At 52.2% G+C, this 12,853-nt stretch overlaps 1 protein-coding gene across 1 annotated transcript; it reads left to right on the top strand.

The window, feature by feature from the left end:
• Positions 1-6,225: 6,225 nt before the first annotated feature.
• On the top strand, positions 6,226-8,616 carry A1O9_05909 (uncharacterized protein; the record flags this gene model as incomplete). Its single annotated transcript, XM_013405122.1, has 2 exons — positions 6,226-6,948; positions 7,006-8,616. 2 exons carry the CDS (start codon positions 6,226-6,228, stop codon positions 8,614-8,616), a joined length of 2,334 nt encoding a protein of 777 aa, XP_013260576.1.
• Between the last annotated feature and the right edge of the window lie 4,237 nt (positions 8,617-12,853).

The raw sequence follows: 12,853 nt of genomic DNA, 5'->3' as shown, positions 1-12,853 counted from the left end.
CCACCTGGAGGATAAGCAGAACGCCACAGGCGCCGGCGAGTCCTCACCAACTAGGTCCATGGCTGGTCTCTAAGAACCTTGGGCACGGGTATCTCCCTATCTAGCACGCTTCACCCCTGGACTGATAGACATGGATCCATCACCAGAATCTCCGAGAAGGGTATCTGCAGGGAGGACCCAGCTATCATAATTCAGGTGGCTGGGGAACAGAAAAGCCACCCATCGACGATTGCACGCAACGCCAGGATGCGGGGTCACATCGAGAAAACGATGAAAGGACGGCATGTGTCACAACACTCGATAGTAGCGCCAGACATTTGAGACAGGGCCACGACCTCCAGAAAGAATGACAGAGCGAAGAGTTGAAAAAAAAAGGAAGCTCATTCTGACCCAATATTGTGCCCGTGACTGATCCCCGTGTTCGAGCTCGAGCTCGACTTCTGGCGATGGGGACCCGTTTCCCCAACCTGGACACATGGTGCTACAGAGTGCGAGTACAGAGTCCAGAGTCCAGAGTCCAGAGTCCAGAGTCCAGAGTCCAGAGTCCAGAGTCCAGAGTCCAGAGTCCAGAGTCCAGAGTCCAGAGTCCAGAGTCCAGAGTCCAGAGTCCAGAGTCCAGAGTCCAGAGTCCAGAACCGTGCACTCAGCTACGAGGACAGAGGACGACGCATGCTCTACATGCCCCGAGAGGCGATTCAGACAATCCGGCTGGGTAGTATAGCAGTCTAGCTTTTGGTGTTTGGTTCTTGGTTCTTGGGTGCTTGGATTTTTTCTTCCCCTTGTCCTCCCCTCCCCTTTTTGATTAAGATTTGGAGAAGAAAGAGCTATGGCCGGGAAAGGCGTTGAACCACGCAGCAGCACCCAGCAGTGGAACGTTAAGTTCATGGACTAGTAGTCAACGACACCTCGAGTGATTTTCAGGGCCAATATTTTTTTTAAGCAGAACGGAGTAACGAGTACTATCGATTAGGTACCAAGTGGTGAGTACGATAGATAGATAAACTTTGAGAACCCTTGAAATCTACTCTGCATCGAGTACGGAGTACGGAGTACCTCATCACCCTGTACTCGCGTGCAAAGGTAGCATAGCAAGTGAGACAGGGCTGAAGAAGGGTTCTCTCCTTTCCCAATGCAATAGTGCGGCTTCTGAAACGTTGCTTGAAATCCCCAGCCTTTCGAATTTGTTCCCTTTTCTTTCTGCTAAGGTTTCACCATTATCTGAGATTTGGGCTTTATTAATAGAACTAGTAGGGTGGGTGGCACCAAGGGACCGGGTGTGGTTCAATGTCTGATGACTCTTCATTGTTGACCTTTCAGGGGGACTTTACTCGTTGGTCTTGTGAGCCAGTCGTCACTCGGGATCAACTGCTCCATCTTTCGTATGTACATAGTAGGTCGTGAGCTTGTGGTCTGAGAGATGACGATCGTGTAGCTCGGACGAGGTATGTCCGAGCCGCTCTTTGCTCAGGGCAGATCAGCGGTGCTTTCCGCGCCAACTACTCGTATATAATCACGTCGTATTCGCATGAGGTCGAAAGTCGACCCAACTTGGGCCTGTTCAGGTCAAATGCACCGCTGCCATTCGCACTCCCTCGGACCAGCTCCTAGCCAAGTTGCAATCCTCTTCTCTCTTGCCCGATATCTACAAGTACGCTGCTAGCGTGGAAGTCTACATCTGGGGCCTTCACCAGCTGATGGAGGGTACTCCGTAGTTAGAGCGTGAGAAAGCATGATGCTGCATGTCATCATCAATGACGGCCGTGACCAGCCAGACCACAATGCCGTTTCGGAACTAGCTCTAGCCAATTAGTAGTCACAAACTCAAATGGACCAGATTCTTGAGGCGACTGTCGACAAAGTTCGGAGAGGGAAGAAGTCATGAAGCAAATGCGGATACTGTTACGAATGGAAAACGTGTGCAGAGCTTCCCAGCTTCAAGCATTCAGGAACATTGAGGGCATTAACGGCAATGACGGCAGCTGCAAAGCCATTGGCGTCACTGCACAGCCGTGCCAATGGCGGGAAGATAGAAAGCTTCTTCTGTTCTTCTTCAGGCTTCATGGACTACTATTCCGGGTCTCGAAATCGAGCATTGCTGGGTGGGTTTGTGATACGTATGACAAGACACGGGCCAACGCGCCATGTTGAACTTACAGCCAATACTCCATCTCACCAGCCTCTCAACGGAAGAGCGTGGATCCGGGGCAGCTGTAGTCCAATGGTGGTTAGTCGAAACCTGTGAGTGATGACCTCTTCAATCATTTCAGCTTTGGCGCAGGCCGGAAGTGATCCTGGGAAGCTGGGCGTCTTTTTGAAGCCCCCAAGCTGGAGACCTGCAGTAGAGTTCGGAAAGCCAAGCTCGACAGAGAGGTTGGATGCACGATGAGGGCAGAGGCATCGTGCAGATTCTGTTGCAGCTTGGGTAATCCTAGACCGGACTCTTGCCGGGGGACAGGACGAATAATAGCATACCGTAAGGAGATGAATGTGGAAGCGTTACTCGACAGCCCTATGGATCCTGCCCGCTGATAGTTGCACCGACATCTTGCTGTGCTGGCAAGCGAGCTTGGAACTAGATAATCCCTCCGCAGTAGCCGCCAAAAGATCTCAACCGATCTGTCTCGTGACATGATCTATTGAAGGATGAGACTTGGTGAGTCGTGATTGGTGGTGGTAAGGAGACAGGACGGGCTGCGTACTTTGGACCCTCCTACTGCTGTTACGTCAGGTCAATAAGCTGGGTCATAGCTAGAAGGCAAGCGGTGCATGCTGCTGCAAAGTCGGGTCAGCTCGATGTTCGAGGTACCTCGTACGGAGTACGAGGACTGGGTCGAGCTTGTTGAAGCAAGGCAGGGTGGATCGGGTGCCGGCGACAGACAGGGGCTTGTTCTTGTTTGGCGGGGAAAAGTCAAGGGTGGTGGTCCTTTTTTTAGAACGGATCGGACTCAGGCTGCGGTGCCAACCCACGGGGGCTGGGATCGGATCCCTGCTTACCCGATTGCGAGTACATTCTCAAGTCGATGGACTCAAGAGTCAAGACGAGGGCCTCGTTATCGACCGTTGCCTGTGGACCACGGTTTAGACGATCATCGTATCGCTCCCCCGGAGTACCGTCATCGTACATTTGTCCGATCAGCGGCCGCAACTCCTTCTGGCGGTTGAATGATGCATACTCGTAGACATTCCTTCTATTCTGGCGGAGTGTGTGAAGGCAAGATGGACTTGTACCACGTATCTGGGATCCGAACCTTTGGCCCATCGCCACAAGGCAGACTTCTCCGCCCGATGGGCAATTTTAGTTTCTAGGGAAAGGACAAGGCGCCGAAGCGTGGTTTGAGTGGGAGAGACAGGGCAAAAGCACATGAGCTAGTGACTAGTTGGCCAGTTAGGAACGGAGTGCGCGGTCAGGTATCAGAATCGTTATCATGTGTATCAGATACGTATACAGAGTGGGTGCAGCAAAAAGGGCTCCCCACAATGTTGCACGTTTTGGTGCCCACGCCGGAAAAGCCCGCCGGCGAGGTTATAGTTGACATTGTTCCACATGGCGTGTTCAAGTGGTAAGGTGGCATGAGGAGCCATAGGAGTACACAAAGCCACGAGCTACGGACATTATTCACAATTAGACATAGAGCTCGTGCTACCACGAAAGCGTCGAGGGTGAGATCAGGAAACGGGGAACGAGGGATAGAACAAGAACAAGAACAGATCTACTTGTAGATCCACCAAGTACATTTTGGGAGAAGCGCGAAACCAAGTTGCTGACGAATCGTGCGTTCAACGGGCGGTCGATAAGTGGATGATTCGCAGGGCATCGACCACGGCGTCGGCCATGGCTCGCGTATTCCGGGTTATGGCGGACAGAGCCATTTCTTTAAATGCACCCAAGCTGACCGGGGTGTAGCAGCAAAAAGGACGGATTGACACCCCGGAGGTGATACAGCCCAGCAAGCGAGAGCAACGTGGTCGCATATGGGGGACACGTCAGTGGAATTCCTATGGATGATGAGGTGAGTGAGGGGACGATTCGGGACAATATCACAGCGGGTGGCTTCAAACTGAACTCAGTAAAACCCAACTTGGTCGAGAGCAAGCAGATTCTACTGCTCGTATGGCTGCACCCTTTCAGCCGCATGGCAATCGCCTGGTGGGGATCCGCGCGTGGACGGAGATGGACAGTTCTAAGGGGGTTGCGCGTTCGTGCGGTCGTGCGTTCGTAGCGACGAAATTTGCACGGCTTCTCGAACAAGATGAACGATTCGAGGGCGGTAGCGGGTGAGGCTAAGATTCGAAGTCAGACACCAAGAGGCGAAAACAGGTCAAGCACAATCTCATTCCCGATGATGTGCTTGACTCGGTTGGGGGATTATCAGGGGCGCCAAGCCCCCGGCAAATTAAAAGTGACCAAACGAGCAAGAGCAACGAGGAGGGCGAGGGCGAGGGGGAGCGGGGGGAAGGTGCAATGGGCATGTGCGACATGCTGTGTGCAGTTTGCGGGTATAGTTAGACGCCCTCGATTCTCCTCTCTGCCTGCATACTCGTACGGTCCTCCATAGCCCCGAGTAATGTGCAATGTGTATGATATCGGTCCGCATCTTATTTTTGTTGTTTGTTATTGAAACTCGGACCAAGCAAGGTCTCATGGCTGGCGACGAGTGCGTTTGAGCCACTACGAGTCCAACTGTAATGGTGGTAGCATAGACCTGAGTTATGCTCGCTCAATGCTGTCAACAGGCAAGCTTGTTTTTGGGGACGATTAATTAAAGGGATGGGGATTGGGCCGGGTGTCCACTGCCATGCCATTCTGGGCATGGCGGCTTGAAGAGAGGCGCTGTTAGCCCGGTGGTCGGACGACAAAGTCCGTGGAGGTGGGATCAGCACCCTTGTCGATCGGCAGGGATCAAGATTGCGGCGCAGGCTGAGAGTGAGCAAGGGCCCACTCAGCGACACTAGCGAGACACGCTACGGACTGATTTTAGAAACAATGCGATTCAAAGGAGCAGGCGCCATGGACACCCTGGGCACCCTAGGCACCCTGGGACGATATCGACCGCCGCACCTTCCCACGCCGTGTGCTCGCCATCAAGGCTTAACACGGGCTAGTGCCAATTACTGCGCATTAAACCTCCATTTTCAATACCTGGCTGCCTTTGAACAGCCTTGTGTCATTTTGGGACCGAGCCTGCGCTTTTACCGCTGTGGCCCTAGGGTTTGGGTACGAAGACCTCGCGGTCATCCAAGTAAAGTCAAACCAGATACGATATTGCAGAATACGCGGTACAGAACTGCCACCAGTGCGCAGGTACTAGACATCTCTCTCACACGGGTCTCCTCTGTCTCCATCAAACTCCGTCTCCCTCGTGGCTCGGGAGTGTCTTGAGTCCCGGTTCCTGTTTCTCCGTCTCGTAGAACGGTGATGCAGCCAGAGCCTCTGCACCGCGTGGCTGGGACTCGGATGAACAAGAATAACAATAATCAATGACGAGCAAAGCCCTCTTTCTTACCACCTAGGCCGTAGCATGACACGGGGCCTAATGAAGCCTAAGTCAACAAGCGGTTCGAGCTAGCGGGTGTCGAGCTATTCCTCATGGGCAGCAAGTGCCAGGCCCGTCCTCCACATCCACATCCACATCCATAATCCACATCCACCATCCACAGCCTCAGCCCAGTGGCCACTACCACAGCCCGAAAGTAGAGCTGCGTTTTGGCTTCGCTTTGCCCTCTCAGTCGCTCCTCCTCGCCCTGCCCATACCCCCATCCACATCCACATCCACATCCACTGGCATCCCTCATCCCTCCCTCATCCCTAATCCTCGTCGGTCATCCTGCACTGCGGATCTTCCTTTCCTGTTGGTGTCCCAGGGCTTAAGCAGTCCCTTTCACCCTCGTCCTCTTCTCCTCGCTGACCACACCCACCCATTCTTTCTTTACCTTGACTCACCCCGTGCTCCCTGTCTCTTTCCTTCATCTAATCCACCTGCCCATCCAACTCTTTTCTTGTTGCAATAGCCTTTTCCCTCCCCTTCCCCTACAGCCAACCCATCCACGCTCGTTATATCCTTTCCTCTTCAGAACGCTCTGGCGGCACCTGCAAACTGGGACAGCTGGGAGGTCGCAAGTGGTTACGACTCCCATTCGCGTCCACAGACTCCTTTGCCAGCCATCACCACATCCACCGCAGGGTACCCTCATAATATCGCCCTCGTCCACACCGCGTCTTCCACCATGGAGGACGACTCCCGGAGCAATGGCATGCTGCGTCCATTCTCACAGCCAGCCCTGAACTCCAGATTCCCCTCGCTACGACGACTCAATTCCACCGAGCCCTACCGACACCGATCCTTACCTGCCGAACCCTCACCTGGCTCCGACCGCGCCAGCAGTGAGATTACCTTCGCTGTTCTTTATGATGATGGCCCAGACTACCATGTCGGCCAGTATGACGACCAAGGTTCCATGCGATCTCAGCAAAACAGACCTGACTCCATGGCCTCCTATGCTCCATCCTTCCGCACTCGAGACTCCAGGCTCGTGAGTGACGACCATTACCTCGACCGTAACCAGGACTTTGTAGCAAACCAGAGATTGCTCGCTGAAGGCTACCTCAACAACAATGACTCCCTCTATGACCAGTCTGTCCCTCGTTATCCCACCCAATCTGAAGAGACCTTGGCCATGAACACTCTGTACAACTCCTATCCTCGAGACGAGAAGCGTCCACTTAACCAGATGATGACCCCTCCCCTCGAGCGTCCTCACTCGAAACATTCTCACGAATCGTGGTGTACTTGTGAAGAAGACCACGGTCATGGTCATGGCCACGGGCCCAATCCGCCTCAAACCTCCACAGACAGGAAAGACCCTTCCAAGTTTGATCTTGAACGTCAAAATGGGCCTGCTACGCCCACGCCCTTCCTTCCAAAAGAGAAACCTTCCGACCAGTACGAGGTATGTGTTTTTCTCGCGATGGCTTGGGAATGCTCGAATTGCTAACGCGTCTGATAGGTCAAATTCAACGGTCCGGATGACCCACTCAATCCCAAGAATTGGCCCTCGAAAAAAAAGTGGGCTGTTACTGGTCTGACCGCAGCCTTCACCTTCTTGTCGCCCTTGGCGTCGTCCATGGTCGCGCCTGCTATTCCTCAGATCATGGAAGACTTCAATATCCCCCCTACCGACAGAATTCAAGGACAGATCGTCCTCTCTATCTTCGTCTTGGCTTACGCCGTTGGCCCCATGTTTTTGGGTCCTCTTTCCGAGCTGTATGGTCGTGTCTTGATTCTTCAGCTATCCAATATAGTATTTCTCGCCTTCAACATTGCGTGCGGCTTTGCTCAATCCAAAGAACAACTAATGGCTTTCCGCTTCCTCTCTGGTCTAGGTGGTTCTGCTCCACTCGCCATCGGAGGTGGCGTTCTGGGGGATTTGTTCAAGCCTGAAGAACGCGGCAAGGCCATGGGTATCTATGCCTTGGGTCCTCTACTCGGCCCTGCCATTGGCCCCATTGTCGGTGCTTGGGTGGCTGAGAAATCTGACTGGCGATGGATGTTCCATGCCTGCTCTATCACCACCGTCTTCATCCTGATCTCCGGTTTCTGGAAGTTCAGCGAGACTTACGCACCATATATTCTGCATAAGAAGGCCAAGATGATTCGTAAGCAGACCGGTGATACCCGTTACTGGGCCGACGGAGAAGGCGAAGTCGACCAGCCTGTCTGGAAGAAGGTTGTCAAAACCATGGGCCGCGCATTTGGCATGTTGTTCACCCAGCCAATCGTCCAGGTTATGGCACTTTACATGGCTTTCTCCTATGGTGTCCTCTACCTCGCCCTATCAACCTTTCCCTCGCTCTACCAGGGTGTTTACGGCCAAAGTGTTGGTATCTCGGGTCTCAACTACATTTCCCTCGGTCTCGGCTTCTTCATTGGCGCCCCTGTCTGTGGAAAATCCAGTGACAAGATCTACCAAAAACTCAAGAAGAAGGATCCTCGTGGTCAGGGAAAGCCTGAGTACCGTATGCCTCTGGTCATCCCTTTCTCCTTTTTGGTCCCCATTGGCCTTTTGACCTACGGATGGGCTGCTCAAGCCAAGACCCACTGGATCGTCCCCAACATCGGTTCCTTCATCTTCGGTATTGGTACCATCGCCGCCTTTCAATGTGTCACCAGCTACCTAGTCGATACTTACGGCCGTATGGCCGCTTCTGCTGTGGCCGCCGTCACTGTTCTGCGCTCTCTCGCTGGTTTTGGGTTCCCTCTGTTTGCCCCTTATATGTACGAGTCTCTCGAATTTGGTTGGGGTAACACTGTTCTGGCTATCGCTGCCATTGGGATCGGTGTTCCTACACCAATCCTCCTGTGGATGTTCGGTGAGAAACTCCGAAAGAGAAGTTCTCTCGCCGCCAAGGGTCCCCCAGGCGGCCCAGGGGGTCCAGGAGGTCCTGGTGGTAAAGGCCCCGGAGGTCCCGGTGGTCCCGGAGGCAAAGGCCCTGGAGGTCCTCCAGGGAAAGGCCCAGGTGGTCCCGGAGGCAAACCAGGATTTGGTCCTGACGGTACTCCCATGGGCCCTCCCCCTCCATTTCCAGGCGGTCCCAGCAAAGGCCCTGGACCGCGATAAATGATTTCTCCACGCTTCATACAAACGACAACCCTCAGAAATATACTAATATAATCTCAACCTCTGATCATCGCCCCTGTATCTATGTCACATGTCCCATTTCACTATGTCATCATGGTATGAGCGGGAACGGCGTTTTTGGTTTCGAAAAGGCATTTGGAAGGGTTTCATCTGCGCAAGAGCGCACTAGCAGGGCACTATAAATTCTATATGAACTCTTTTATGTTGAATCTTTTGGGTTTGTGGGGAGGAACGTCTCAAAGGTCGGTGATGGTCTTGATTAGCCCCTGGAGAAGCAGTCATTGAACCCGACGAAAGGATGAAGAGATGGGAGACGGAATCGTGAAATACTTTCTTTTTCCTTTTCAAGTCGACACAACTCAATATAGTCAGCAGACTCAGTCATACCAAGTCAGTCAGACGGTCGGATCAAGCCAGACGAAAAGAATGTTGTATGATCAAATCGGGTTCTTTACTATGCTGACGATCAATCAATAACATTAATTCATGAAAGACTGTGGACGAATCGAGTGGGACTCTAAAGTGCACACTACTCTTCTAGATTGTCACGGAGCTCTAACAGTATTTCCTCTTGGAAGATTTGCATGGCTTGGCTTATGTTACTCCTTCCGACCTCCTTCGAGAGCTAACCCCTACCTGATCCTCCGTACGAGTACAGTGCGGTCAGAATTCCTAGAAGCGACAGAAGAAGCGGCTAACTAATCACTGTATTCACTAGTACAACCTCACGTAAGCGATAATAACAAGTACATTGGACGTCTTAGTATCTAGTATGCCACTGCCTGCACATTGAGTTTCGCCTATTTGGAGTGCCATGCAGCAGTGCAGGTATGACGGACGTTGGTATGTACGTCCGTCCCTCGTATGCCGGAGTAGGGATGGGTACGACACGCGTGGCTCGGCAGGTTTCCACAGGCCGTGCAAGGCACTAGATGTCTACGAGTCCTCCGCGTGCTCGTACTCGTACAGTACTACTACTATACGGAGAGAAATAGTAGTTGGACCCGTGCGTTGCGTTGTCGCGATCGCCTTTGGGGGCGGGAATGGGCTGGTTCTTGACCGGGTCTGTTTCGTCCGAGTATCTAGCTTTTGCTCGTTGGGGGCTGAACGGCTTCATCATGACTAACCGCGAAGTGAGGGCACCTATGTATAGCTGTTCGCCTCGAGGATCTTCTCGCTCGTGCAGAAGATTACGTTTTTCGCCCTTGTTCTCTTCCTCGTACATACCTCAGTCGCCTTGTTACGGAGCCTCAACGCGAGATATACCCTGCTCATCCGCGGCCTGCCCAGGATCTTGTTTACCCAAGTAGCCGGAACGCGCCGCCATCATTGTTCAAGCTGTTTCATGTCTCCTAGTTATTACCGAGGTTGATTGGCTTTCTGTTGGCTCGTGGTTTTTGCGCTCCTCCTTGGGCGCAGAGATAAAGAGGGTCACTAGCAGAGCGAGGGGCAAGGGGCCTGGAGGGAAGAGGGAAGAGGGAAGAGGGAAAAGCAATGAACTGTGGTGGAGATGATGGCCTGGAAATGTGGGAACTCAGCCTTGCCGGCGATTTCAGAATGTTTATTTTGAATGGTGGCATGGAGCTTTTTCAAACTCTCTGCATATTAGCCGGCATCCATAATTCAATTGTGAGGATGCTATGTATGTAGTCAATGCATGCAAGTTGCAATGCTTGCTCTCGGTTCGAATATAATCCCCATTTATCGCCTGCAGTGTTGGTACGTTCCGAAGAGGGCAATACATAATGTGGGTGAGTTAAGATGACAGAACAAAGCTACTACAAAAGGTTGGTTAGGAGGGCATTTGGTATCCGCTGTGCCTGTTGATGTCAGTGCTCCTCGTCATTACACGAGTGACTCAAGGGAACACGCAGATGTTGTCTCCCCGGATTACACTGGCAGCTTCAAGAATGTCGAAGAGTGGATTGGGGAGGAACAGATTCAACAACACATAGCAAGTTGTCGGGCCCTCTTTGCTCCTGTGGCATAGCCAGACTATGTCACCGAATAAGGCCCGAGCAGATACTCACGCAAGGGAAAAGTAGAACAACAGTGATCTGGCATAACTCCTCAGGGTCGAAAGACGGGGAGTTCTCTTCAAAAATTGTGGTCGAGTTTCGTAACGGCCTGCAGCATAGTAGAAGGCGCCGATGAACATCAGATTACAGTAGTAGATGTCCACGATGCGGGTCAGAGAAGCCATAGTGCATCCCCATAGTCCCCGGAATTCCCAACTGACGAAATGGGATCTCGAGTTTGAGTCGGTGGTTGGGAAGGAAAAGGATCCAAATACCTTGTCGAGGTCTTCAGCGCTGGGAGAATACATGTTGGCGATGTGAGGTCCGGAATTCAGCAGGAGGGGTCGACGAGACCTGCACAGCTAGTTATGAGCCATCGACCACCCGCAATATTTCTCGCTGGCTATCTATTCGGTATGGTCATCAGGTACAACAAAGGCTCCTAGGCAATAACGAACGAAGACAATCATCCAGCATGAAGGATGAGCTTCAAAGTAGACAATGTCGGTGAGATCCCAACAAGGGATATGTCTCACAATGCACAGGTCTCAAAGCCGGTCCTTGGGGCCTTGATGATCTGTCATCTCGTGGTCCTTACCATGAGGCTATGGTTGATTAAGACCTTTTTCCGGTCTTTCGAGAATGATCTTATGTGTAACTCATGCGCCTTACCGATCGCCAGACGGGGAAGTGTCGAGGCGTTTGAAGGTCAATGGTGAATCCGCAACGAACCGGCTTGAAGGGCCCGGAAGTGCTACGGTGTTGCTCCTCTCTCTGAGGGTGAAATATGGGGAGAACAGCTTTGAGCTGGTAGCTCAGTCGTGCTAAAAGAAAGTCTGGTTGCTTGTTGCTTTATGATTCACATTTTGTGAGCTGATACTAAACTTTCAGGTACCTGCAGGGCGTCATGCCTGCTTATTCAAAATCGAAGGAGCATGCACAAGTCACAGCAGCAAGGACGACACCCCTGTGTCACATTACGGTTAGTAGCGGTTCATCGATGCATGAAACTCACCTCTCAATTGTCCGGTCCATCGATCTGGATCCCATTGGAAGAGTAGTAGAACAATGGAATCCCGAAGGCAAGCAAGTAAGTGACTACCTGGCAGACTAGCATGATCAGCGGCAGATTGTCCAGGATGATTTGTCTGAGGACCGCATTCTTGAATGGTGATGACATCTTGACGAGCGTCGTCCTGTCTCCCCGGCTTTTGAAATCTCAGATGTGAGATTGCCTCTTTTGACCGATGGGAAGATATTGGAATGCGTTAGTCAAGACGTCGGGTTGGGTATGGAGTCGAGAAGAGCCAGACCGGCCGAGCTCAAAGAGCATATTTATTCTCCCTCTGATGGATTCCCACGGCCCATGTTGTTTGTAGCGCGGTTGGTCGAATGGTTCTTGCAAACAATGGATTCCTTCATGAACTCAACAACATAAAGACTTTGGAACAATGGAATCAATGGGCCGGTCTATTGGTAGGGCGACGCCGCCGTAGACCGTGTACTGACTTGATCAGCAAAAGGTTGGCGGCGGTGTGCTCTCGAATGAACCGTCCTGACGTTGCCACGTGTTGTGATTTAACTGCTGAAGTGGGCGGCGATGTAGCCTATCAAGAAGGCGATGGAATGCCTCAATGCCAGCAGAAACAATAATTTGAGAAAACTCAGGGATCGAGGAGCCTCAAGTGCGCTTGGCCCTTCTCCGACGTCATTGGTCCGTTTCGCGGCAGCCTTGTCTGGACCTCTCTGGCCATGTTGAAAAACGACCGTCTGATTGTCCCACAGAGATAACTGCAATACCTAGGGTGTCAATCCATATGCAAAGTAGAGTCCGTATTACACGTTGACTCGGTCTACATGTCGAGTAGCTATTACTAACATCAAGACATGTCCGCTCCGCCACGTCACCACCATCCCTGCTCACCATTCCCATTGAGTTGAGATGCCAGATCTACGACCACCTGCTCTCAGGATCCAATCAGTATATTATATCGCCTTTGGACCGCTGCCACTTCTACCAGCATCTTGCAGAGAGGACCCTCATATCCCAGGGCGCCTATGTCTTCCCTACTGCCAACCTGCTCGTGGTGAATCAACAGCTTCGTTCGGAGATCCAACCCATGATCATTGAGAAAGCCCGATTTTACTGCTCTCTCACTGACTTCTACGGCAATTCCTACTGCACCAGCCAACTCCCG

This window comes from Exophiala aquamarina (genome assembly GCF_000709125.1).
Source record: "Exophiala aquamarina CBS 119918 chromosome Unknown aczIA-supercont1.4, whole genome shotgun sequence".
NCBI classification, from domain to species: domain Eukaryota; kingdom Fungi; phylum Ascomycota; class Eurotiomycetes; order Chaetothyriales; family Herpotrichiellaceae; genus Exophiala; species Exophiala aquamarina.
Note: the sequence above shows the minus strand (reverse complement) of the source record. Positions and strands in the feature narration are given on the sequence as shown.